The sequence below is a fragment of the Haliotis rubra genome, unplaced genomic scaffold (assembly GCF_003918875.1).
Source record: "Haliotis rubra isolate DU_JTF1 unplaced genomic scaffold, ASM391887v1 Scf58, whole genome shotgun sequence".
Taxonomy (NCBI): Eukaryota; Metazoa; Mollusca; class Gastropoda; order Lepetellida; family Haliotidae; genus Haliotis; species Haliotis rubra.
The window spans coordinates 2040510-2066003 of record NW_025767279.1 but is presented as its reverse complement, the minus strand read 5'-3'; the positions used below and the strand labels follow the sequence as shown (position 1 = coordinate 2066003).

Below are 25494 nucleotides of genomic sequence, written 5' to 3'. Positions count from 1 at the left end.
CCCAAATCACAGGACAAGCATGTTACAATTTGTAGAATTTTAAATGCAGTTTGAGTATGCTTGGTCAATCCTAATTGGCATAATATGAATTAACTTGTTTATTTGCATTCATGTTAACATTATTTGTGAATATTGATATTAGGAACGTCACCTCAGGACAGAGTAGATCTGCCGATTTTGACCCTAAAATGAGGTTAAGTATAAATTTCAAAAGACAACACATTTACTGTCTGGTAAACATATAAGTTTTTTAAAAATTTGGAACGGACAGAAATAAAACCAATTTTGAAAATGACCCGGTGAATTCTAGAATACAATTATTCATTACATCAGTTTTCTTTGCTGTTCGTTTGTTTAACACCTTGTTCTTTTACGGACTGATTCCCGGTTAACAGTTTAGTTTCAACTTGGGTTTCAACACTTAACAATAGTTTAAAAAGTGGCTATTGTGTAACACGGAACCTGTAAAACCGGTTTCCAGCAATATCCAGATGTTCATGCTGTGCATATTTGTTACGTTATGTCGCCTTCACTCAATAGTGGAGATCATTCTGGGCTTCATAGCTTCATATGACGAAAATATGCTTGTCATAGGATACACTATATTCAGTCAACCCCCACAGTCCCATACGTCATGTAAATCGCAAGACAAAGTCTACATAAACTATAATGCGATTCTATGAGTATACTGTAATGCTAAAGAATCACGAATCAAGAGACGGGTATAATTTTATAAGTCAAAAATATATCTCGATCTGTTATGACACAGAATGTCATGGACAGGTTATTGTGGTACAATGTGCTAAGCCTACTGATGGATTCCCTCCCCATCTTTCCGATATGGATATTTTAAAAGCTTTCACCCCAAGAGAGAGAAAAGTTTGATATACCGGGGTCAAAGGGCCGCCCACCTGAGGCCAACGCATAATTGCAAATTCCTCCTCAGAAAGGTCACTGACAACGATGTCTTCAGACCTATTTGTTTAATTTTAGGTGGTCAGAAAGTTCGTGCAAGAGAAAATAACTATACGTGCCTTAATTTATTTCACATGAATCCAGTTTGGCGTGAGATTTGCATGAGTAATCAATTAGTGTGTCTCCATACCGTATAGGACGTGTTTGAATCCATTGTCTTCAATATGACACTCATTTTCATATGTTTTGATCATATTTCAACGTATTAATCATAAATATCATATCTGTATATATTCATCCATACAATGAGTCAAAATAAAAACTTCACAATTCATATTTGTTAATAAAAATATGAATTGTTATAGCAGACAGTTTTCGGGTATCATAAGCGAGATATCCCCAAGTATCGTCAAAATCAAGAAAAAACACATTTAAGTCAATCCACACATCGTGCACCCCACAATAGTGCTGAAACCTGTTTCTCACGTGTACCTGGTCACGTGATCTTATCATTGCTCGTGCATTCGATCGCACATGTTCCCATCAACTGTACATAGTGAAAAATCACTTTACAGCACTATTGAGAACAGCCAGTTCTTATGCCGCGCCTCTCAATGTGCAGCATAAACGAGCCGTTGGCATGCTGGAAGCGGGAACGTTAGTAAGTGACGTAGCAAGGACAATGGGGTGCAGCCGTCGGACTGTTTATGATTTGCAGACTCGACTGCAACAAACTGGCACCAGGCCGACGTCACAGGAGGAGGACCGTCAAATTGTGCTACGTCACCTCCGTAACCGTTTCTTGACGGCTACAGGAATCTGAAATGAGCTGTTTAGGGGTCGATTGTCGGCACAAACCACCCAAAGCAGCTGCGATGTGCTAAAATTCGACGACCATATCGAGGAACCATTTTGACGCCATTCCATCGACGTTAGCGTTTTCTGTGGGCCCGACAACACCTCCGATGGACTCAAAGAGACTGGACTCGAGTTGTCTTCAGTGATGAACCAAGATTTACCCTCAGATTCGCTGATGGTAGGATGAGAGGCGACGCCGTGAACGTTATGCTCAGTGTTGTGTATAGGCAGTTGACAGATTTGGGGGCGGAAGTGTCATGGTTGGGGGGGAGCTTCCTGTGGGATTGCCCGTTCCCCACTTCTGGTTATCCGTGGGAACCTAAATGCTGCAGGTTACCGCGACCAGGTGCTAGCCCCCGAACGTATTCCATTCATGGCAGCACATGGTCCAGGTCTGCACTTTCAGCATGACAATGCCAGACCCCATACAACCATCTTGACCAGGAATTACCTGCAGAACGCAGGAATCAACGTTCTTGACTGGCAGTCAAGGTCACCTGATCACTAATCGAGCACATCTGGGGGATGATCTTGGTAGACGTGTGCGCACTCTCAGGAACCAACCCCAGAATTTGCAGGATCTTGGTGCTGCTTTGCAGGAACAATTGCGCCTACTCCCCAATAATGTGTTTACACGCATCAGACAGTCCATGAGGAGGCGTTCCTTGGCTAGTTGTGAACGCACGGGATGGCCATACACGCTACTGAACGTGTCAAACATCAGATTTAATTTCTTGTGACTTGACACTTTGTTTACGCCTTTCATTGATAAATTCTGTAACCACATGGAACCGATGTTTTGGCGTTGTGATTATTCTCAGTTCATCCTATCGACCTTAACAAATAAATGATGACCTGTATACTACATTCTTGTGTCCTTTCTTTTATATATTATTTAATATATCAGTATGAAGTTTCCAGTTTGACTCAGTATATAAACATGTATGTTGTAACTGCTCGAGCCACATTCCTATAACGACTAAACTAGCAGGAGTTGCTGTTGCTTTCAACCTCAGACTGTGGAGTCAAAATACAATCCTTACGAATGTATCAAGGTCTTTAGATATACAACTATCTTTATCTGTTGATTATGTCACTGTTATTACTTATGACACAAACAACCCAAACAACCCATGACCAGCTGGCCTTTATTAAAGCGTTCCCTCCTATTTGTAACCATTTCCAATCCTCACAGTAAAACACAGCGGGAGTCCCCTTCATCGCTGACACTAAATAAACCCGTTTCATGGTCTTACTTACATTACGTTTTTTAAACAACCCTTTTATTGCACCAATTTCAGGCAGTTAAATTTAAGTCTATTCAAAAACGCTTTCATTTTTTATCTCTGAAAGACGTAAAGTGGTTCGTGTGATTGTGACATATCAGTAGCGTGAATGATCCACAGCTGAAAAGTTTGCCTGCCAGGCTGTGTGCGAGTGGTGGTATGTGACATAGTGTATAGGTATGCTTTTGAATTCATGCATATTATGACTGCATGCAAGGTAGGCACTGTTTGTCCATATGTCAACCATGAAGTGGATATAAAACGCGCAGTGAATATTTCAGCCTGTTGATGGTTTTTTTCTATATACTCAAAAGAAGCTTAAAAATTATCCGATTCGTTCATGTAAGAATAGTCAGTGTTTCGTGCCATTGTGTAAAAGGGCGGTGCCATTGGGTGACCTGGAGTACGTGAATGAATCTTATTTAACGCCGCTCGGAAATATTTTTCTGTTGTGTCAGCTATGGCGGAGCTAGGTATCAGGCAGGTCGTTCGCAGATGTTTGTTGCATTTCGAAACCAAAGGATCAAATTCGTTGCGAAATTGGGATTCCAAACCACAATCAGTGGATGCTGCTACGATCAAGTTAGGAAATTCTAGACGACTTGGACGTTTGCTGTATTGAGTGTGTAAGTTTAGTTTTACGCCGCACTCAGCAATATTCAAGCCATATGGCGGCGGTCTGTAAATAGTCGAGTCTGGACCAGACAATCCAGTGATCAACACCATGAGCATCGATCTGCACAATTGGGAACCGATGACATATGTCAACCACGTAAGCGAGCCTGACCACCCGATTCCCTTAGTCGCCTCTTACGACAAGCATGGGTTGCTGAAGATCAATATTCTAACCCGGACCTTCACGGGTATTGCTGTATTGGGAAACCTTTTGAGAACGATGACATGTATTCTGTTTGTCCTTTAAATCCCCGATGAGACTCGGCAATGGTAAGGTTCTCGTTGTTCGAAGTATTTCCAGCACTTCGGTTCGTAACTTCCATACTTTAACATAGACTTAGGACAGCCGTTGAGTTGACATCACCCTGTGCAAGTGGGCCTCGAGGAAGGGTTATTTAAAAATGATATTAACACCTATTAACGACACTGAGGTATGTGGCGTCTTAACGAATATTATATTCGAATCGATACTGAACACGATGAGACACATAACTGAACCGGCAACCGGTTTAAACTCTTTCCGCCCATTGCATGGAGTTTCAGCTTCATGAGAGAGGAGAGACCAAAGTGATGCAGGTCTAAGCCGTTTACCAATTTGGGGAAACTTAATACCACGGGTACGGTGCTGACACCTTAAGATTATATGATTCGAACCCACGATCCGACGTTCCTTGCACGCCAAAGGGGCGCAACTCTGTAAGGCAAATGGCGCTGCCTTATACAACTCGACCAGCCCTGCATCCTAGTTCCTGACGATGAAAATGACAACGAGAAGCCTAACAATAACAATGATACGCATGACAAAGTTTGGGTGATATTTTCGTTTGTCAGAACAGTTAACCTGAGCAGCGAATTAACAGACACAGGGAGAAGAGATCATAAAGGGAAATATACACAACCATACCTTCCACTGGTAGAAACTGTTCACCCTCTTCTCATTCTGGAGGAAGTATTCCGATATCAAGCGTTTCCCTTCCTGGAGGTTGAACCACTTCCCTCTCGGGATCTGTAGCTCGTCCATCACACGTATCGCTGTCGGAAGGTCGGGGATCTTGTCGACATGTTCCAACTTTTCAACGCGAAATGCTTTTCGATTCATATTTTAATCAATCACCAAGGATGCCTCAAAATTGTCTCAGTTCCACTCACAAGTAAGACACATTTACAGCGGTAAATCCACCCTTTAACATAACCAAATAACAAGGTAGGTTATTAAGTGTTAAGTCCCCAAGTGACAGTCCGCAATGTCCACAGTGGTTAAGATCTAGTAATGCTGCAGTATACACGGTGTAGTGATAGAACACTTATCCAAAGCATGTAGCTTTTGTAGGACAGTTGTTAAGCTCACCGACAGGAATTCAACTCTCTCGAGTCGTCTGTTCAACATTCGCCTCGTCTAGAAGGCATGGCAGGTGTAGTCCGATATGGCTACCATTGTTTTCTCACCCACCGAAGTATCTTCCTGGTTGGTTAGCCATATCTATTTACGTCTCGGGTACGTCTTGTGCCTGTTCTAGGAAGACATTAACATATAACGAGAAGCCTTGCGCAGATGTACAGACGGACAGTCATGCGTATCATCTAGAGGTAAGCGAGGGACGTGTGGTGTAGGTTTATACATGTTATATCCACGAGGGTGTGTTGCAGGAAATAGTTACATAGTCAGGTCTTGTTGTTTAAAAACTATTCTTTATGACTTTTGTATTTCAGAATTTACAACTGTCTACATGCCTCACGTCCTACTGTGTCGAGAACATTCGCTTCAACTCAAACACTAGCAGACGACATCCGGTCATGCGACAAGCAGACGACAGGTGAAACACTTTGCTTGTCTTTTAGTTCAGACTGAACATTTATGTATCAAATTGGAAGTAAACAACCTTCAATATGAACGAGGAAAGCTTGAGAAACATAGACGTGGAGAATGTCGAAAGTATTGACGACATTTTGGAGAAAGCAGACAAGATCGGTGCGTCATTGGAGGGATGTGAAACCTGTGAGGACTTGAAAGAGAGACTGGTTATCCACAAGAACAAGATTACCGGCAAAAACAAACACCTGTTGGTAAGTGCAAACTCTTTATTGGTTTCTATCATTGAGTGGGAGTTTTCGTGCGTGAAAAGCAAGCCTTATTCTGGTTTGAAATATTCATTCCAATCCAGTTGATGGTGGCTTTTTCTTTAGCAGTTTCGGTTAATTTCTGAAGTGTGATATAGAATTATGTTGACAGAGGAAGTTGCTCTTTAACAGTTTTAAAGAATACTATTGAAAATTTAATGATACCAAAAGTATGAGATCTTGGAGGACTCATGCAAATTATGTTTGTTAAATATATTTTCTGATTTGATAACATATATAAATTTCACATTGTGTATACGTTTTTTCGTAAAATAAAGTCAAGTTGTATATAGTGTGCATTATCGCTTAGCCAAGTAATAGACACTGGCGAGTTTACATAACCCTTTTATATCCAATCTAAACACTTTGTACAGATTTAATCAGACATGTCAATTTGTTTAAACATACACATTTATCATTTTTGTGAATGATGAAATGACAAACATATCGCTATAAAAGTACTAGTTGTAAATATGAAAAAACATTTTACATACTTGGACGTCTGTCTATATAATATGAACTAAGTCTTAGTAAGAGAAGTGTCGTGGGTAGGGTGATTGAGGTGTTCTCTCATCAAGCCGAAGACCCTGGTTCGATTCCCTAAATGGGTACAATGTGTTAAAACCATTTCTGGTGTAGACGACATTGCTGGAATATTGCTAAATGCAGCGTAAAACATTACCCACTCACTTTCTAAGCAGGGAGCCCAGAGACGTCTCTGAGGCGTTCATACAAGCCGATCCGAAATCTTGTTGGATAATTTCATACAATTATAAGGCCAGTTGTTTATAAAATCAGAGTAGTATCACTGGCATGGAGACATATTTTATCGCTTAGTGAAGTATGTCGGCGCCTTTGATCCCACACCACCGGGCTACCACAATGACATGCCTCGTTACGACGTCTTCCTAGACCCGTGAAGATCCGGGTTAGAATTGGTCTTCAGCAACCCATGTTTGTCGTAAGGGGCGACTAACGGGATCGGGTGGTCAGGCTCGCTGACTTGGTTGACACATGTCATCGTATCCCAGTTGTGTAGATTGATGCTCATGCTCTTGATCACTGGATTGTCTGGTCCAGACTCGATTATTTACAGACCGCCGCCATATAGCTGGAATATTGCTGAGTGTGATATTAAACAACAAGCAAGCAAACAGACATAGATGAAATAAATCACTTTAGGTTAGTATTGAAATCATGTGGTAGTAGGTATTATAACCCCTCATGTTTTAGGTCTTGACAATTTGTGACATACTTTGCTAAATGATTTTTCAGACTTAGTGGTAACAGAACATTTTCAATTAAGAATTATGTTTATGTTTAAATAGTTTCTTGATTTTTGCGTTCGGTGAATCCGTACCCCAGTTTTAACAAAACAACGCCTTACAACAACAGTAGCCTATTAGACTATTGTCGTAGAAGGAACATCGCTATTTGCAAAGGTATTATCAACAGGGTTGAGATTAACTGCATTGGTGTGACGGTTAGAACGTAATCACACAAATTAAGTTCCCGATGCCTTTAAAAGTCTTAGAAATCTTCTTGTCTGTGGTACTGGTTATTTAAGCTTGATATAAATGATTAAAGTACTGGGTATTTAAAAGTACCTCCTGGGTATTAAACGAACAAACACCCGGGGAAAGAACATTGACTAGAGCTTAATGAAAAATGTGATTTATGATATACAACTGGGGATTTATTTTGTTAAGGGTATTATCTGAAAAGGAATGAGGACAAACCTAGAACGCTACCCCTATTCAGACGCCCTACCCATATAACGCTGTTGCTTTGCCATGGGTAATTTGTTTTCAGGTTCATGGCCTCTTACGGTCATATTTCCAGTCACATGGTAATCATGAACGATATGTCTGTCTCCAAGATCAGGTTACCCTCTTCTAGGCCAGCGTCACCTTCTGAAATTGAATTAAATCCATGTTTGAGAACTCCTTGATGGCACGTGTAATAAAGCATAATGAAGTTCAGCCCATAAGCAAATATAGTACCTGCATTCAACATATTGTTTATTTTGCGTTAACAGCCAAATGGACATGTTTATCATAGCAGAATACCCCGTGGAAAAAAATAACAAAAACGCACACACATACACACGCACATCATTAAACATTCAGTACAATTAGATCATCTGCCTCACCCTAGTGACTTCACGAGTTGTATGATCCCCAGGGAGTTCACATTGAAAATACGATGTGCCGTTGAAATTGATATCTAATGATGGAGGCAAAATATAAAAGCGCTTTGCGCATGTTTGTAGATGGGATGGATTATAGCGCTATATACCCATATATATAACAAATAATAATCTGAAACATTAAAGAGCAGGTAAAGGGAACTCGTCCGACTCGAATGTACTGCTTACGTATGTAATGTCAATGTAATGCTTCAAAGAATGTTTGTCATTTAATATGGAATACAAAATCCATCTTCATCATAGACTTCCGTCACCAGCTCTAAGTGGAGTGATTACTTCATGAACAAATCGGTCAATCTGTTGATTTTTATGTTTTGCCTGAGGCTATGTTTCACGTGATTACACTTAAGACAATCATGACGACAGTGGCGGTATTCTAAAGGGTAGCATAACAAAAGTAGAAATAATATCAACTTTATCTGTTTTTTAAATGTGGCAAAACTGTAGGACCTGATGGAATATCACCACTGATGTGTGAAAATATGGAGGTGATATGTTGTTTCCGTATTTCCATGTACTTTTTCACCTTAATTTTAATTCTGGAGATTTTTAGAGAGAACATATTTAGATATGTTCTCAACAGCGTGCTTAAGGAGTTTGTAGATTTGTATATAAATAGCCAGAATGTCAGTCAGGTTTTGTAGAGGATGCTGAACAGATGATACTAGCTTCACACTTTCAGTCGCTGATTCAAAAATAACTATCAAAATCTACATGTAGTTTCTATTGTCTGTTTTCTGTTGTGGACAGGCCAAAACATTATATTCCATCAACAACTTAATGGTATGTCTTGTCAAAGTGAAGTACTCGTGGGAAAATGGTAACCGTTAATCGGGATAACTTTTGTAACACCACAGCAGCTTTGAATTTATCTGACATCAGCAGTTCGGAATATTTCGAGTGCTGAAGTGGTGCTAGACAAGGTTATATACTGGACAAAAATAGTTAGGGATATGTAAATTTTGAAATAATAATATATTTATTCATTAACAGACTGATAAAATATCAATCATTAATATACCAATATCCCTAACTTATTTTGTCCAGTTCTCTTTTAGTTTTCATGTTTATTAATCAACTTGAAAATGTATTACAACTTCATGGTGACCCGGGTATTTGTGTAGGCGAGGACTTTCTAGAATTATATTTATCGTTATACCATATTTGTATATTTGTATAGAAAATATGAGTAGTTAAACGCCGATGATTTGTGATTTGTGCTTGTTTTTTTCCTGATTCAGTATTGGGTTCACAGAAGAAAGTTAATGTACTGGCATCCTTCTGTAAGTAGTGGGGCTTGAGAGTTGACTTCAACAAATCGAATCGTATTCCACAATAGTGGTAAAGTAAAACAAAATAATGAAAAGTGGAAATTATATTTTCTAATTCTTTAAAATTCGGTTTATCCAGACACTAAGTTAAAACGAGGATTGAATGATAACATATTGATACTATGAAAAATATACGGTGTTGCGATACTTTTTTCCATGTGTACATTTATTGTTTGTCAGGGAATGTACTTGAGCCTCTGGCTTTTATAGTTCATTACTTTACTAATCTACAAAACCGTATATTGATATTGAAAGGTGGTTATTCCTCCCTTAACATTGAAAAAGGACAGCGGGGAGATTACCAGATTTGATATAATGACTTGCAATATACCAACCCGTAGATCAAGTTTGAGTGTTTACTCTCCCTGTTTTGAACACTGAATAGTACGGAAGCGCTGAAGGGACCTCATGAAATATAATTTATCTTGAGCGCACAAGTTAGTATATTGAGCGCACAAGTTAGTATTGAGCGCACAAGTTAGTATCTTGAGTGCACAAGTTAGTATCTTGAGCGCACAAGTTAGTATCTTGAGCACACAAGTTAGTTATCTTGAGTGCACAAGTTAGTATCTTGAGCGCACAAGTTAGTATCTTGAGCGCACACGTTAGTATGTTGAGCGCTCAACTTAGTATATATTGAGATACACTGCTTCATAAGCAGTTCATGTGGAAGCAAGGAGGAGCGGAAACGCGAACTGATTCATGCTTATTTCAGTCTTGGGTTCCAATACAAACACATAACACATCTTCTTGTCAAAACTCAGGGTATAGTATAGTACGCCACTTGAAGCGTATTCTGAGGTGTATGTCCCTCTCTCGTACCAGATACCAGATTTGCTGATGTTACAGTGAGTGAGTGAGTGAATACGGTTTACACCGCTTTTAGCAATATTCCAGCAATATCACGGTGGGGAACACGAGAAATGGGCTGCACACATTGTACCCAGCTTGGGGAATCGAACCCAGGCGTGACGAGCGGACGCTTTAACCACGAGGCTACCCCACCGCCGCGCTGATGTTACATACTTTATTGCGGACGACTTCGACGATCTGAACAAAGACATGGTTATCGTTGATGCATCAAAAATGTATTCAATGCGGTTTAATCGTGAAACAGGATACTGTACGGTCGTTGTTGGACCCGAATGGTGTTGAATTTCGCTCAGGACACTGTCTTCATCGACGTCTTTATTCTTCAACTTCCTGTGTTGTTAAAACATGTTAAATAAACTACAACACACATACGTATACATTAGGGATTGATACGGAAGAAGTGAAACGGGGAACACGGTATTTTAGTAAGAAATAAAGTCGGTATATATGCTATACGTGCACATACTAATGGATCAAATAAATCAGGCGGGTTTTAAATGATATTGTACAGAGTTAAACTGCCATTGTACCCACGTTAGGAAACATTACTGATACATGCAAACCAAGACTACAGACTATAGTTCCCTGAAAGTGGTCGACTTTACTTCCAATACATCAGACATTAGTTTTATAATTAAGATAATTAAGTATAAAACTTAATGTTTACATTTTTCATGGTCATGTAATACTATATATACATAATAAAGCCGTAGCAAAAAACAAGTTATCCAAGTGTTCATAATTCTATGTACCAATATAAGAAGCAAGTAAAACCACTATTCATCCCTGCAATAAACTCCTACTCATGTTTATGTTTTAATTCTTATTATGACATTACACATACCTAGGCCTGCTTTATGTAATAAAGCAAAAAGTGGTAAAATCAGATACAAAGAATAGTATTGACAAGCATAAAGACGATGAACGTTTACATGATAAACATTATCAATGTTCATGATACATTTGCATACTTTTACATAGTCTCATCATAAACACCTATTGTTAACTCCGACTTTGCATCGTTTGAAATCTTCCAAAAAGGATATAAGTTTGTACATTTTAGACAGCAGTCAAGCAAATGTGCGTTCCATTAATGCCATTAGATGCTAAACACGGAGTTGAGCGCTCAAGATATTAACTTGTGCGCACAAGATACTAACTTGTGCGCTCAAGATACTAACTTGTGCGCTCAAGATACTAACTTGTGCGCTCAAGATATTAACATGTGCGCTCAAGATATTAACTTGAGCGCTCAAGATACTAACTTGTGCGCTCAAGATATTAACATGTGCGCTCAAGATATTAACTTGAGCGCTCAAGATGTTAACTTGAGCGCTCAAGATATTAACATGTGCGCTCAAGATATTAACTTGAGCGCTCAAGATATTAACTTGTGCGCTCAAGATACTAACTTGTGCGCTCAAGATAACTAACTTGTGCGCTCAAGATATTAACTTGAGCGCTCAAGATATTAACTTGTGCGCTCAAGATATTAACTTGAGCGCTCAAGATATTAACTTGTGCGCTCAAGATACTAACTTGTGCGCTCAAGATAACTAACTTGAGCGCTCAAGATATTAACTTGTGCGCTCAAGATAATTTTTATTTTATGAGGTCCCTTCAGCGCTTCCGTAGAATAGGGATATCGGAGCGTTTATACCAGATTTAATGTAGTGGCTTGCAATATACCGTATATGGACTCTGGTGGGTCGCACTCCGTATTTCAGAATTGAATAACGGTATTGGGGAATTTATATACAGGCTATGTACTAGTGTTCTTGTAATAGCCTGGAATATTCCCCATAATGAAATCCCCACAAGACCACATGGACTTCCCCTGACTGCAGGACCGAAAACCTGATCGACCACATCACAATCAGGCGAAAGTGGAGAAGGAGCCTGCACGACGTCAGGGTGAAACGCGGAGCAGACGTAGCATCAGATCATCATCTTGTTGTTGCCACCCTCAGGACCAAGCTCAAAGCGTACCACGACCGGACAGGAAGACCATCACACAAGTTCAACGTGCACAGCCTGAAGGAAAGAGGAAAAGCGGAAGAATTCAAGCTTGAACTGAGGAACAACTTCAGGAACAACTTTCAGCTTTCCCAGCTCCCAGAGGAAGCAATTGAAGAGCAGTGGCACAGTCTGCGTGAGACCTGGAAGACAGCATGCCAAACAGTCCTGGGGAAGAATACAAGGAAACACAAGGAGTGGCTGACAACAGAAACATGGACACTGATCAACGAGAGAAAACAGCTAAACGACCAGACCAACCAAACGCAAGACAAAGAAGAGAAGCAGGTACTGCAAGCGCGCTACTGGGACAAGAACCGGGCAGTTAAAAGAACCGCAAGAAAAGTCAAGAGAAACTTTATTGAGGAGCTGACTCAGGAAACAGACTGCAGCGGGCCAAAGAAACATGAAGAGTCTGTATGAGATTACACGCAATCTGGGAGGACCCTCTCTGGAAAAAACAGCAAACCTAGTCGCCCTGTCAAAGACAAGAATGGCAATGCCATTTCTGGTGAGGAGGACCAGAGAGCAAGGTGAGCTGAACACTTCAAGGAAACACTGAACAGACCTGCACCATCCGTCCCGCCAGACATCTTACTACCTACTGAACTCCTTGGTATCAACACCGACCCCCCCTACCAAGAACGAGATCACAAAAGCCATCAAGTCAGGCAAAGCAGCAGACCCTGACGGTATACCACCTAAAGTACTGAAGGCAGACATCCAGACTTCAATTGACAGGCTGCACCCACTCCTACATAAGATCTGGGTGCAAGAGAGAGTACCAGAAGACTGAAGACGGCACTGGACAAGACACTCCGGGATGAACAGATCATGCACAGACCACATCGCCACAATGCGCATCATCATCGAGCATTCCCTGGAGTGGCAAACAAACACCCATAAACTCAAGACATTTACCAACAGATGTCTCGGGAACATCCTCAACATCAGGTGGCCGGAAGTTGTCTCCAATGAACAACTGTGGGACAGGACCAGACACGCCCCAATTGTGTCCGAGATCAAGAAAAGGAAAAGGGGAAGGATTGGCCATACGCTAGCCCGCCTGTAACATCACCCGTCAGGCCCTAGACTGGAATCCACAAGGGAAGCGGAAAGTGGGTCGACCAAAACAGACTAGACGCAGAAGCATCGACACAGAGGCAAAGGCAGCCGGAACGACGTGGGCCGAGCTGGAGGAACTTACTAAGAATATACTGATTTGAAGTATGAATAGGACATATACACGATATTTAGACAGGGCTCTGTTTTGACCGGGAGCTAGAATGTAAAGTACAATTGTCCACCCCCTTAAAACTCTTTTAGGTAGCATGTGCACGCCAGTGGACTGCCCTGTATTGCATTGGTTTTCCCTATCTGGGGGCGCTTTCTAGGAACCAGCTGCACAAGTACAGTCGTTTATGCAGGTGTCGTATGAGAATAATATAACTATTCGATCCTGTTCAAACAGACTTTTGTGCTTCGTGTTGAATAAACACGAGTAATATATTGCGTAATATATAAACTTGCTTCAATAGATTTCTAAATATTGCTTATTGATCGAACGCGGGTGTGACACATACGTTAACTCTACTGCATTGAATAATTCATGTGTGAGCGCTAGTCTTGTTATTTAGGCATCATGTTAAACACCAGAGGTACAGATCCAGATACAAGATAGAAGTTACCTGAGATATTTTAAGCAGAATTAATTGAAAAAAGGTCTTATGGTTAATGTAAAAATAACCCAAAAAAATCGAAGCAATGGTGCAGAAAATAAATTGAATTGCCACGACCCCACCCCCACTCCCCCCCAAGTGAAGATCCGGGTTAGAATGGTATCTTCCCATAAGACAGACCTCCCAAAAGACAGATCGCTTAAAACAACACATTTTATGGTTGGTTGCATAAGCATCAAGCTGTACCCTTGATAATAATGGTATGTGCCTAAATAACAAAGACAACATTAGGTATTAACTATACTTTTATCAATTGATGTAATCAATTATAATTTTAAATTAAGACATATTGCATCAACATATATATGTACATCAACATATATTTTCACATATACTTGTGAATATTATCAAAAACAATAATTCATATACATGTACCAATCAAGCATATGAGACCAGGCACCATATTATTTTACATCATATGTTTGTCAGTTCACAGATAACACTTATTAGAAAGTCACTTCAACATCATCAGTGGCACTGGTAGGGAACTTGGTTACAATGAGGGTGGAATCTTTGTGATTTTTGCGACAGAAACATTATGATTTGTGACAGAGTCTTTGTGATTTGTCACAGAGTCTTTGCAATGATAAGATAAATGGTAATTATAGCTTTAGTTTGTGGTATTAAATACTATCATATTCACAATGTATTCACTTGTAAACTAGGAGAGATAGGAATGTGTTCTTAGTGCCTCTGGGTGAGCTCATTAATTACATAGGGGTGGACAGCATGGCTCAGCTAATTGGTGTACTCATTGAGTCTGTTTTATGGGAGGTCTGTCTTTTGGGAGTGAACCGTAAGGATTGGTCTTCAGCAACCTAAGCTTGTCGTAAGAGGCGACTAACGGAATCGGGTGGTCAGATTCGCTGACTTGGTTGACACATGTCATCGTATACCAGTTGCGCAGATCGATGCTCATGATGTTGTTCGCTGGATTGTCTGGTCGATTATTTACAGACCGCCGCCATATAGCTGGGATATTGCTGAGGGCGACTTTAAACGACAAACCAACCAACCAATAATTGTGCCAACCATTGGATTTTGTCGTTCAGCTTCAATAACTGAGGGACCGCTGGTATATAGCTGGAATTTTGCTGAGTGGCATGTTTAAACAAACAAACAAACAATACGAAAAGTAATTTCTTACTAAACACTGAATGACTAAAAAACAGTCCCTCCATTCCAGGGCTCCAGCCAAATGATGAATCATGAATACTTTTGGGAAAACTATTAAGCGTCTAATTTTTGGGGATTCAAACGGTCCTTCCAAACAATGAAATGTACATGTGCTTATTTCATATGGTGTTGTTGTTTACAGGACCCTGTCCGCCACGAGAATCTTCGTACGGAATGCCGCCAGACTAGAGAAGCCATATGCAACATTCTAGAAAGTGTACAAACCAGCATGGAGGGCAGTCTCCCGCTCTTGTCCAACATCCTGAAATCTCGTGGAATCTCGGACGATTTGGCACAGGAACTCCAGGACAATCTGACTTCCCTCAAGAATGGCGAATGCAATATAGTGATAGCAGGTGAGTGTCACACAGACTAAGTAGTTGATATAGTCCAAATTTGTTCCAATTGTTCCAAATTGTATTACTTCTTTTACACCTTTGGGTGAGGTGAGGTGAGGTGAGGTGAGGTGAGGTGAAATTGGGTTTAACGTCGCGCTGGAGAATATTTCGCTCATATGACGACGTGCATGCGTGTGTATGTGTATGTGCGGCTGCTTGCACTAGCCCAGACTTAAGCTGGTTTTATAGTACTAGCCCACTGAGATACCATGCCGCAGTGAAGCATGAATACCCCACTCAGACACATTATACTGACTCCGAGCCGACCAGTCCTTGATGGACCCATTAATGCCGAGCGCCAGGCAGGGACCAACAAGTACCATATTTGAACGTCTTTTGGTATGACGCGGCCGGGGATCGAACCCGCGGCCTTCCGCTCTCCGGACGGACGCTCTAACCACTACACCACGGAGGCGGTCTTTTACACTTTTGGGATTCCTGATTATAAAAGGGAGGTTTGTGTGCTTTGTTTTGTATGTTTTTAATGGGGCACTCAGAAATATTCAAGCTATATGGCGGCGGTCTGTAAATGATCAAGTCTGTACCAGACAATCCAGTGATTAACAGCATGGACATCGATCTACGCAATTAGGATACGAGATGTGTCAATCAAATCAGTGAGCCTGACCACCCTATTTCGTAATCGCCTCTTACGACAATTGTATAAGGGTTACTGAAGACCAATTCTAACCCACATCTTCACGGGTACTATTATCGTGGAGAATATGCGTTTTAAAAAGTACACGACCCGAATACACAATGCCTTTAAGAAATTGTCAGATGTAACACTGTGTTACATTCCGGATTACACTTTCTTAGTCAGCACAAATACCTCTAGTTATTGTCTACGGGTTTACATAGCTTTCGGCCGTGCGATCTGTGCCAGTTGTCGGAGTTGTACACCAGGTACGTAATCCAGATTGCCAGGTGTTTGACGTTTGGTTTCGTGGGAGGATCGGTGGCCTAGTGGGTATGTTCTCTGACTGCCGACGATTGTGTGCCTCTCTGTGAGAGGTATAGGGGTCGGTGTGGGGTTTGGATGGGGTGGTGTCGAATCCCTGTTCGGATTCTACTCAAGATCTACTAGAGTTTGTACAACCGTGTTATCCCATATGTAACATGTGTTCAACCAGTGACGAACGTAACACACTTTCTTAGTAAACTACAAATTCTAGTACCTTTTTGAGTTGAGCCCCATCCGGGATTCGAACTCACACCCTCAGAGTCAGGCCCCTAATCGCCAGCACACAGAGTCAACCGCCTAACCCGCTCACACGACTTTATTTACAATTAACAATTAATTAGAACAATTTAGCCTTAATTATGTAGACCTGAAATATCGTAAAGTGCGCTTTCAAACAACAAATACGTAAACGAAACTTTATTCCCTCCAGGACAAACAAGCGCTGGTAAAAGCACCCTCCTAAATGTGCTACTGGGTATGGACGTCTTGCCGAAATCCATCCTAAGTTGTACATCAAGCATTTGTAAACTTCGGTATGGCTCCACGTTCAAGGTCAAGGTCAAGCAGGAAGACCAGGTCAACGAACGCGTGTTCAACAACCAAGGGGAGACAATGGCCTACTTAGACAATCTGGTCGCAGAGAAAAAAATCGATGCCCGTGAGCGCGGGGAAACTGTACCGGAAGTGGACATAGAACTTCCGGCTGCTATTCTCAAAGTAGGCCTATGTGTGAATGTGACGTGTGATCTTAGTCAATCGTGTATCTGTGGGGTTTTTTAATTGCTTTAGATATGTGTTGCACTTTGAGCAAGAGAGTACGATGGCCTTAGCTTAGTATCGTAGATGTGGCTTATGTGACAGAAAACTAATGGTGTATCAAACAGCATGTCCGAAAGAAACTTATGATCTTAACCTTGCGCTGTTTTCAAGGCATCTCAGAATGTCTGTCTTCTTTAAGCATTACTTTGTTTGCTTAATGTAGGTGAGAGTTGTGGAATTTAAGGTATGTATTTGTCCCGATAGACTGGCGTTACCATCATCGACACTCCTGGATTCGGGGAGTACGAAGCCATGGAGAAGCTGGTCCGTGATTTCGTCACCCAGGGACAAGTTGCTGCCTTTGTCTACGTGGTCAAAACCGACAGCGCTGGTGGAGTGCAGGAGGACAGGGTAAGACTTTCGAAAACAGTCCGTACAGGTTATTTTCTTTACAGGGGCCACACTGCTCTGAGGTGCTGCAGGTCGCAGCTCGGAGTTGCCTCCCTTAACATACAAGGCTCAGGTGATCGCGGGTTCGAATCCGTTTCACCCTGATAATGTTTCTCGCGTGGTCAGTCCCATACTCGCGGCTCGTAGGTTTCACCAAAGTCGTGAAGGTCGGGTTAACATCGGGTTTCCACCCAGATCAAGCTGACACACCGTTATATAACATAAATACTAAATGGTGAAGGGTCGTTGGGGTAGCCTAGTGGTTAAAGCTTTCGCTCGCCACCCCGTAAAACCCGGTTCCGATTCCTCATATGGGTGCAATGTGTGAAACCCATATCTGGTGTCCCCCGCCGGGATATTGTGTGATAAGCGGCGTAAAACTAAACTCATTCACTCACGGGTGAAATGACTTTCACGTATTATGAGATCAAGTCATCAGATAAAAGAGGAGTAGTCAATCTATATAGATTCTCATTGTCTTGTCTGCACAATCATCCTTCCGTCTGTATCATATAGATTTTAACTGTGGGATAATTACCTTACCTGATTACATAGAAAGGAGCTAGTCCCAGCCAGTAGAGTGTGAAGGTCACAGGTTACAAGCAAGGTTGAACCGATAAGGGAAGTAAAGTGCTCTGAGTCCAAGTTTCAGAGAACTTACCAGTTCTTTTTCATTTTCCGTGTTCATGTTTCCGTGTTCTTATTATACGGCTCGATTGGATGCAGGAGTGAGCGAGACTGACTGACTGACTAAGTATGGTTTTACGCCGCTTTTAGCAATATTCCAGCAATATCATGGCGGGAGACACCAGAAATGGGCTTCACACATTGTACCCATGTGGGGAATCGAACCTGGGCCTTCGGCGTGACGAGCGAACGCTTTAACCACGAGGCTACCCCACCGCCCCTGAGTGAGCGAGAGAAAAGGGAGATTTTGCATAATGGATATACTGAATTTTAGTTCCAAACATGGATTGTACGGCTTCAAACATTTTACCCATATGGGGAATCGAACCCGGGACTTCGGCGTGACGAGCGAATTCTTTGAAATAACCACTAGACTACACCACCACCCCTTAAATGTAGGAGTTTGCAGTGTGAATACCCAATGCTATATATAGAAATCATTTAGTCCGGAAACCCCCAAAGTCATGACCTTTATGCTCTGTTACTGGGACATTACGACACCCATTTGACTCGTTAAACCAGAGTACTGTATTTTATTTGTAATAGTTTAGTCCCGAGGTCTGACACTCTCTTTCCCATCCTGCAGCTGGTCCGATTCCTGAAGACCTTCCTTGAACACAACAAGGGTCAAACCTCGTTACATTCATTCAACCCACGAGCTGCCCTGTTTGTCTGCAATCGCTGGGACCTGATCGAGGATAGCTACAAGTCCGATGTCAGAGAGAACGCCCTTGAGAAGCTAAACGACATCTGGCCAGAGCTCCAGGACAATCAGGTCATCTTCATGTCCTCATCCAGGGCCCAGAAAAGTCTTAGCGTGGACAGTGAGTACATCACAGATGATCTGCATGCTCTTCTGACCTCCCTCCATGGACTGTTTCATCTGGCTCAGCAAGATGAGGTCAAAAGGTCATATAGGTAAGATATATTTACATGGATATATTTCTTAAACCAGGGGCGTAGCTACCATTATAAAAAAAAGCCCGGGCTTACACATGATTGTTAAAATGTTTGGGCAAGCCCCTAATACTATCTCAATATGAAGCTTTGCAACCAATCGGGCTTACACGTAAAAAAAGGCTTGCTACGCGCCTGTAAACGTTTGAATGCCCATTTTCAATACTATTCAAACTTATACTATATTTGAGTGAGTGAGTGAGTTGGAGTTTACGCCGCTTTTAGCAATATTCCAGCAATATCACGGCGAGGGACACCAGAAATGGGCGTCACGCATTGCCCCCGGGTCTTCGGCGTGACGAGCGAACGCTGGAACAACTACGTTATCCCACCACCCAATTATATTAGAAGGAAGGTACAATGAAAGTTACGATCCAGTAAGAATGATTTGAGAAAGCTTTAACAATATTCTAGTGCTGTATCATTGCCGGACGCCAAGCATGATGTTGTACGCCGTAGACATCGACATCCCAGGTACGCGACGTCAACCTGTAGATAATTAAATCTGGACCAGGCAAGCCAATGACTAATGTCATGAGCACAGTGACATTCACAACACAATGACACGCAATCTACCAAGTAATGTAATCCAAACCACTTTTTTAAAGAATAGCATTCTGGAACAGACACTTACTGGTGTGGTTAATATGGCTGGTCATATAAGAGTGTTGTCCGTTCTGCCCTGTAACTGAAAACACACCACCCGTGAAGATCCGGGTTAGAATTGGTCTTCAGCAACCCATGCTTGTCGTAAGATGCGACTAAGGGGATCGGGTTGTCAGGCTCACTGACTTGGCTTCAACATGGCCTATCGATGTTCATTTTGTCAACCATTGGATTTTGTCGTTCAGATTTGATTACTTAGGGACCGCTGGGTGGTCTTGGTTGACACAGTCATGATGTCGTATCTCAGCTGCGTAGATCGATGCTCATGTTGTTGATCATTGGTTTGCTTGGTCCAGACTCGATTATGTACAGACCTCCGCCATATAGCTGGAATGTTGCTGAGTGCGGCGTAAAACAACAAACAAACTGACGAAACTAAAGTAGATATAACAATACAGTGAAGTATTTAATTATCTTCTCTTGCAGCTGGCTGAAAGACGCAATGAAGGAGTCCACCAAATACCTCAAGACAATCCTCTCCCAGATCACGATGACTGAAAGGGAACATGATGAGAAATTCCTGCAAGCAAGACAGCAACTGTCAGCGTTAAATGCCCAAGCAACTGAAACCATCACCGAGCTCAGGGAGCAGGTAGATTCAGCTGCCAAGGAACTTGCTGTGGAATTTAGAAGAATCCTTGTTTCAGATTGTTTTAGGGGGCAACTTAAAAAGTGGAATGATCGAGATCTTCCAGACGTTCCCGACTCGGTCGACGGCTGGGAAAAACATAAAGAACTGATAGATAGTATGATTTTGAATAAGATTTACAAACTGTTCGATGAAACTGAAGAGTCCGAGACTTTCATTCAAGACATGTGCACCAAGATGATGTTTCAAGTCAGATTTCGTTTAAATTTACTAGACCAAAACATGACCGATATTTCGAATGCCCTGAGGGCATCTTCTTCCAGTAGTTCAACGGACAGTAGTGATGAAGAAAACGACCTGGTGGAGAAATTCAAGAGCATACGAAAGAAAAGCTGTATTGTTCAGCGACTTAGAGACATCGCTGAAAAAGGAAGAAACACAGCTGCTGTGAATCCACGCGCATTCGCTTGCAGGATGATAGCACCTCTTGTGGGTAAAATGTTCAAAATGGCACAAGAGCGTGCTATGGGTTCGTTCAAAGAAAAACCTCGGCAATACATGGAGCAAAGGAGTGAAAAGATAATCGCGACTGTCAAAGATGATAAAGAATTCCTCAGTAAATTTGTGTCAAGATACACGGAGCAGATTCATCAGAAGATCAACACCATCAGCCTCAACATCCCTAATTTCATCCAATCTAATGAAGAATTAATGAAGGAGGTCATCCAGTTCCGTAGAGAAGCCAGACAGGACAAGACCCATCTGAAGCAGACCATGGAACATCTGGAACCTCTGAAGGAACTACTCAGGGGTTTCGGCTACCTCCACGTCAAGGACTTTACATCAGATGAGATCCTGCTGCAAATGGACAACTTGGGCGCATCTTCTTCAACGCAGATGAAGGTGAACGTGTACCTCAGAACGTCCGACTCAGATCACATTGCAAGGAAGGCTGCAGCAACAGGTCTGTGGACGGTTGTACAAGCAGCAGAGCTCAACACTGACAATGACAAGATTCCGGTTATGGCTAAACACTACATCAGTCCTCTAAAAGATCAGCATCTTTTCAAAGAAATCGCAAAATTGAGGTAATGCATTATTTGTTAAGAAAGCATCTCGTTTTACAAATATTCTGTAAGATATTGACTTAAACATATTTCCGAGAAAGGGAAGTGGCTTGTGTGCAGGTTTTTACATCTCAGGTAGTTTCTTCAAAACATATTGACATGATCAGCGTGATCTTACATTCCCATTGAGAAACAGACAGGAACAGATGGAACAAGTCTGGGAGTTTTACTCTACAGCTGTGGTGGAAGCCCATCTTTAACGAAATATACGTTATACTTATCTTTCTGGCATTCCACTTGGCAAACCAAACCATTATAGAAGGGAAGTTTATGATTCATGTTACATGAAATAAGAAATGATATACGAAACACTTTCTGTGTGATTTTCAGTATAGGAGTATAAACAATAAACATTTAACAATAAATCGGGACCATTTACCATTCTACGTGCACCATATTGGCAACGTGTAAGACGTAATTGTAGGACATATCTCAGCCTCGTCAACTGCCGCGTCCATTTATCCATCCATCTTCAACTTCTCCCCAGGTGCCTGGATCACCTTTCTGTGGCGTCATTTCTGGGGATGACACGCACTGAAAACATGACAACGTTCATCTTTGGGGACCAGCTGACGTCGGCACGTCGTTACCTGAGACGGTCGACGACGAGGGTGAAGGATGCAGTCCCGCAGTTGCTGAATCAACTTATCAAAGGAATTGAAGCCATTCACAAAGATGGCCTCGTCCACATGGAGATTTCTCTGGATACCGTACTTGTAAGTACTAACGGTGCTCGCCCTGACCACTTGTGTGTGCTATTCATCAGAAATCCTTGCCACCACTCCTGAGTAAACATTTCTTCTTTTAAAGTGATAGGCATATAGTGAGTGAGTATGGTTTTACGCGCCTATAGCAATATTCCAGCAATATCACGGCGGGGGACATCAGAAATGGGCTTCACATATTGTACCCATGCGGGGAATCGAACCCGGGTCTTCGGTGTGACGAGCGAACACTTAACCACTAAGCTACCCCACCGCCCCAACAGGCATATACGAAGACCCGGATGAATATAATGTTCATATAACTTAATGTTAACAATAATTACGTTTACTTTTACTTTCAAATCTAGAAGTTCACACCGGGACCTTAGTCACATAGCACAGAAACTTTTATTCACATTTTTAGTCCGAAAAACTCTGGCAGTGCCAACTTTCAGCTCAGAATCTGGTGCTTATTGTTTCAGACGCATTTCAAATTTTCACTCCCTCGAGGTCTAACTTTAAGTCACTGTCCGTCATATCGTTATAGATCAACCAAATTGGAGATGTGAAACTGTGCAACATGTGTCTTCCAAGGACCTGCAAGTTCCCAGTTGACGTTGAATCGGTAGAAGCTGGAGACTTTACTTGCCTGAGTCCCAAGGTTCTGAGAGGGGGCATCTACGACTCCGATGCTGATGTCTATGGATTTGGGATCGTCCTATATGAACTCCTTCTCCAACAGCGGCCTTATGAAGAACAACGAACGTGGGTATTGTCTCGTTTCATCGAGGGAATTCATCCTTCCAGTATGTTGAAGCTGCGAGATCTGGAAGTGTCAGAGACTCTTTCCCATCTGCTCCGAGGCTGTATACTTCCGGGTCAAGGGTTACGCCTGCCTCTTGTGAGAATTAGGGAGATGCTCAAAGGTCTCGAAGGCGATGAGTCAGTTGCAAATCTCAAAGATGCAAAAACGATTGTAAGACGACGTAAATCGTCTAAGCAGGTTATAAAAGCCGCTATGTATCGGCGTGAAAGTCGTGGTCCTTCTCAATCTTCAACAGAATCTGAACCCAATGACGATCAAATTGCCCGTTGTGAGAATCACAGTGATGGAAACAGCTGTAAAGAGGAGAAATTCGTCTAAGCAGGTTATAAAAGCCGTGGTCTTTCTGAGTCTTCGACAGAATCAGGACCCAGTGATAACCGAATTGGCCGTTGTGAGAATTACAGTGATGGATCTGTTGCTAGCAAAGCGACAATTGCACATCTCATGGATGTGAAAACAGGTGTCACAGGGGACAACTATTTGTAGTAAAGTAATGAAGCCTGCAGTGTGTTAGTGCGAAAGTCTATGTGATCCTTTGGATCTGAACCCAATTTAACCCAATACAACATTTTCTCAAGAATGGGACGGAGATACTAGGGACAGCAACCAAGCAGGCAAGCGTGTGCAAGAAGTAAAACCACAAGATTATTGCATTGAATAAAGTTCATGGTTGCATAACTACATCTGTCATACATTATAACCCAGAATAATGTGCTTGCAACACACTGACCTTGACTACAAACCGTGTGTCTCGGATTACGATGCAAGTAACACAACTAGTCTGACAAGCTGTGAATCATTAAATCCTATAGTATGACATTGACTTGACGAAATACTATGTCGCGTCATAATCATAGAACTGTTGTCTACTGTTGACATTTAGCAGACACAGCGGTTATCTGTTCATGGATGATCTGCTGACATTGACATTGTACAGTGTATTGGGTTTATGTTATGCACACCGTATGTTCACAGAGTATGCTGTTGGTATTATACACACCCTATGTTCACAGAGAGTATGTTGGTAATATACACACCCTATGTTCACAGAGAGTGTGTTGTTAGTAATATACACATCCTATGTTCACAGAGAGTATGATGTTGGTAATATGAACAACCCATGTTTACAGAGAGTATGTTGTTGGTAATATACACACCCTATGTTCACAGAGAGTATGCTGTTGGTAAAATACACACACTATGTTCACAGAGAGTATGATGTTGGTAATATACACACCCTGTGTTCACAGAGAGTATGTTGATGGTAATATACACACCCTATGTTCACAGAGAGTATGTTGTTGGTAAAATACACACACTATGTTCACAGAGAGTATGCTGTTGGTAATATACACACCCTATGTTCACAGAGAGAATGCTGTTGGTATTATACACACCCTATGTTCACAGAGAGTATGTTGTTGGTAATATACACACACTATGTTCACAGAGAGTATGCTGTTGGTATTATGCACAACCGATGTTCACAGAGAGTATGCTGTTGGTTTTATGTACAACCTATGTTCTCAGAGAGTATTCTGTTGGTAATATGCACACCCTATGTTCACAGAGAGTATGCTGTTGGTATTATGCACAACCGATGTTCACAGAGAGTATGCTGTTGGTATTATGTAAAAACAACACATGTTCTATGTTCACAGAGAGTATGCTGTTGGTATTATGCACAACCTATGTTCACAGAGAGTATGATGTTGGTAATATTCACAACCCATGTTTACAGAGAGTATGCTGTTGGTATTATGCACAACCGATGTTCACAGAGAGTATGCTGTTGGTAATATACGCACCCTATGTTCACAGAAAGTATGATGTTGGTAATATGCACAACCCATGTTTACAGAGAGTATGTTGTTGGTAATATACACACCCTATGTTCACAGAGAGTATGATGTTGGTAATATGCACAACCCATGTTCACAGAGAGTATGCTGTTGGTAATATACACACCCTATGTTCACAGAGAGTATGTTGTTGGTAATATACACACCCTATGTTCACAGAGAGTATGATGCTGGTAATATACACACCCCATGTTCACAGAGAGTATGCTGTTGGTAATATACACACCCATGTTCAGAGAGAGTATGATGTTTGTAATATGCACAACCCATATTTACAGAGAGTATGCTGTTGGTAATATACACACCCTA

At 41.7% G+C, this 25494-nt stretch overlaps 2 protein-coding genes across 4 annotated transcripts in view; one reads left to right on the top strand and one right to left on the bottom strand.

Annotated features, from left to right (window-relative positions):
- The window catches only part of LOC124254682 (dual serine/threonine and tyrosine protein kinase-like), a 55126-nt gene extending 49964 nt beyond the window's left edge, over positions 1-5162 (bottom strand). Inside the window, exon 1 of the mRNA XM_046688530.1 lies at positions 4639-5162. Within this exon, the coding sequence (XP_046544486.1) occupies positions 4639-4833 (195 nt within the window). The 5' untranslated portion in view covers positions 4834-5162. The remainder of the gene's footprint in view (positions 1-4638) is intronic.
- LOC124254680 lies at positions 5138-24112 on the top strand. 3 transcript variants are annotated; one of them, XM_046688528.1, is made up of 9 exons: positions 5138-5229; positions 5445-5798; positions 15339-15552; positions 16989-17275; positions 17582-17728; positions 19041-19372; positions 20504-21754; positions 22281-22509; positions 23045-24112. In XM_046688528.1, exons 2-9 carry the CDS (start codon positions 5622-5624, stop codon positions 23639-23641), a joined length of 3234 nt encoding a protein of 1077 aa, XP_046544484.1. In that variant the 5' UTR covers positions 5138-5229; positions 5445-5621; the 3' UTR covers positions 23642-24112. The 3 variants fall into 3 exon arrangements, with proteins under 3 accessions (XP_046544484.1, XP_046544482.1, XP_046544481.1); XM_046688526.1 differs by lacking the exon at positions 5138-5229 and adding an exon at positions 5236-5321; XM_046688525.1 differs by lacking the exon at positions 5138-5229 and having other exon boundaries at positions 5329-5798.
- Positions 24113-25494: the final 1382 nt, after the last annotated feature.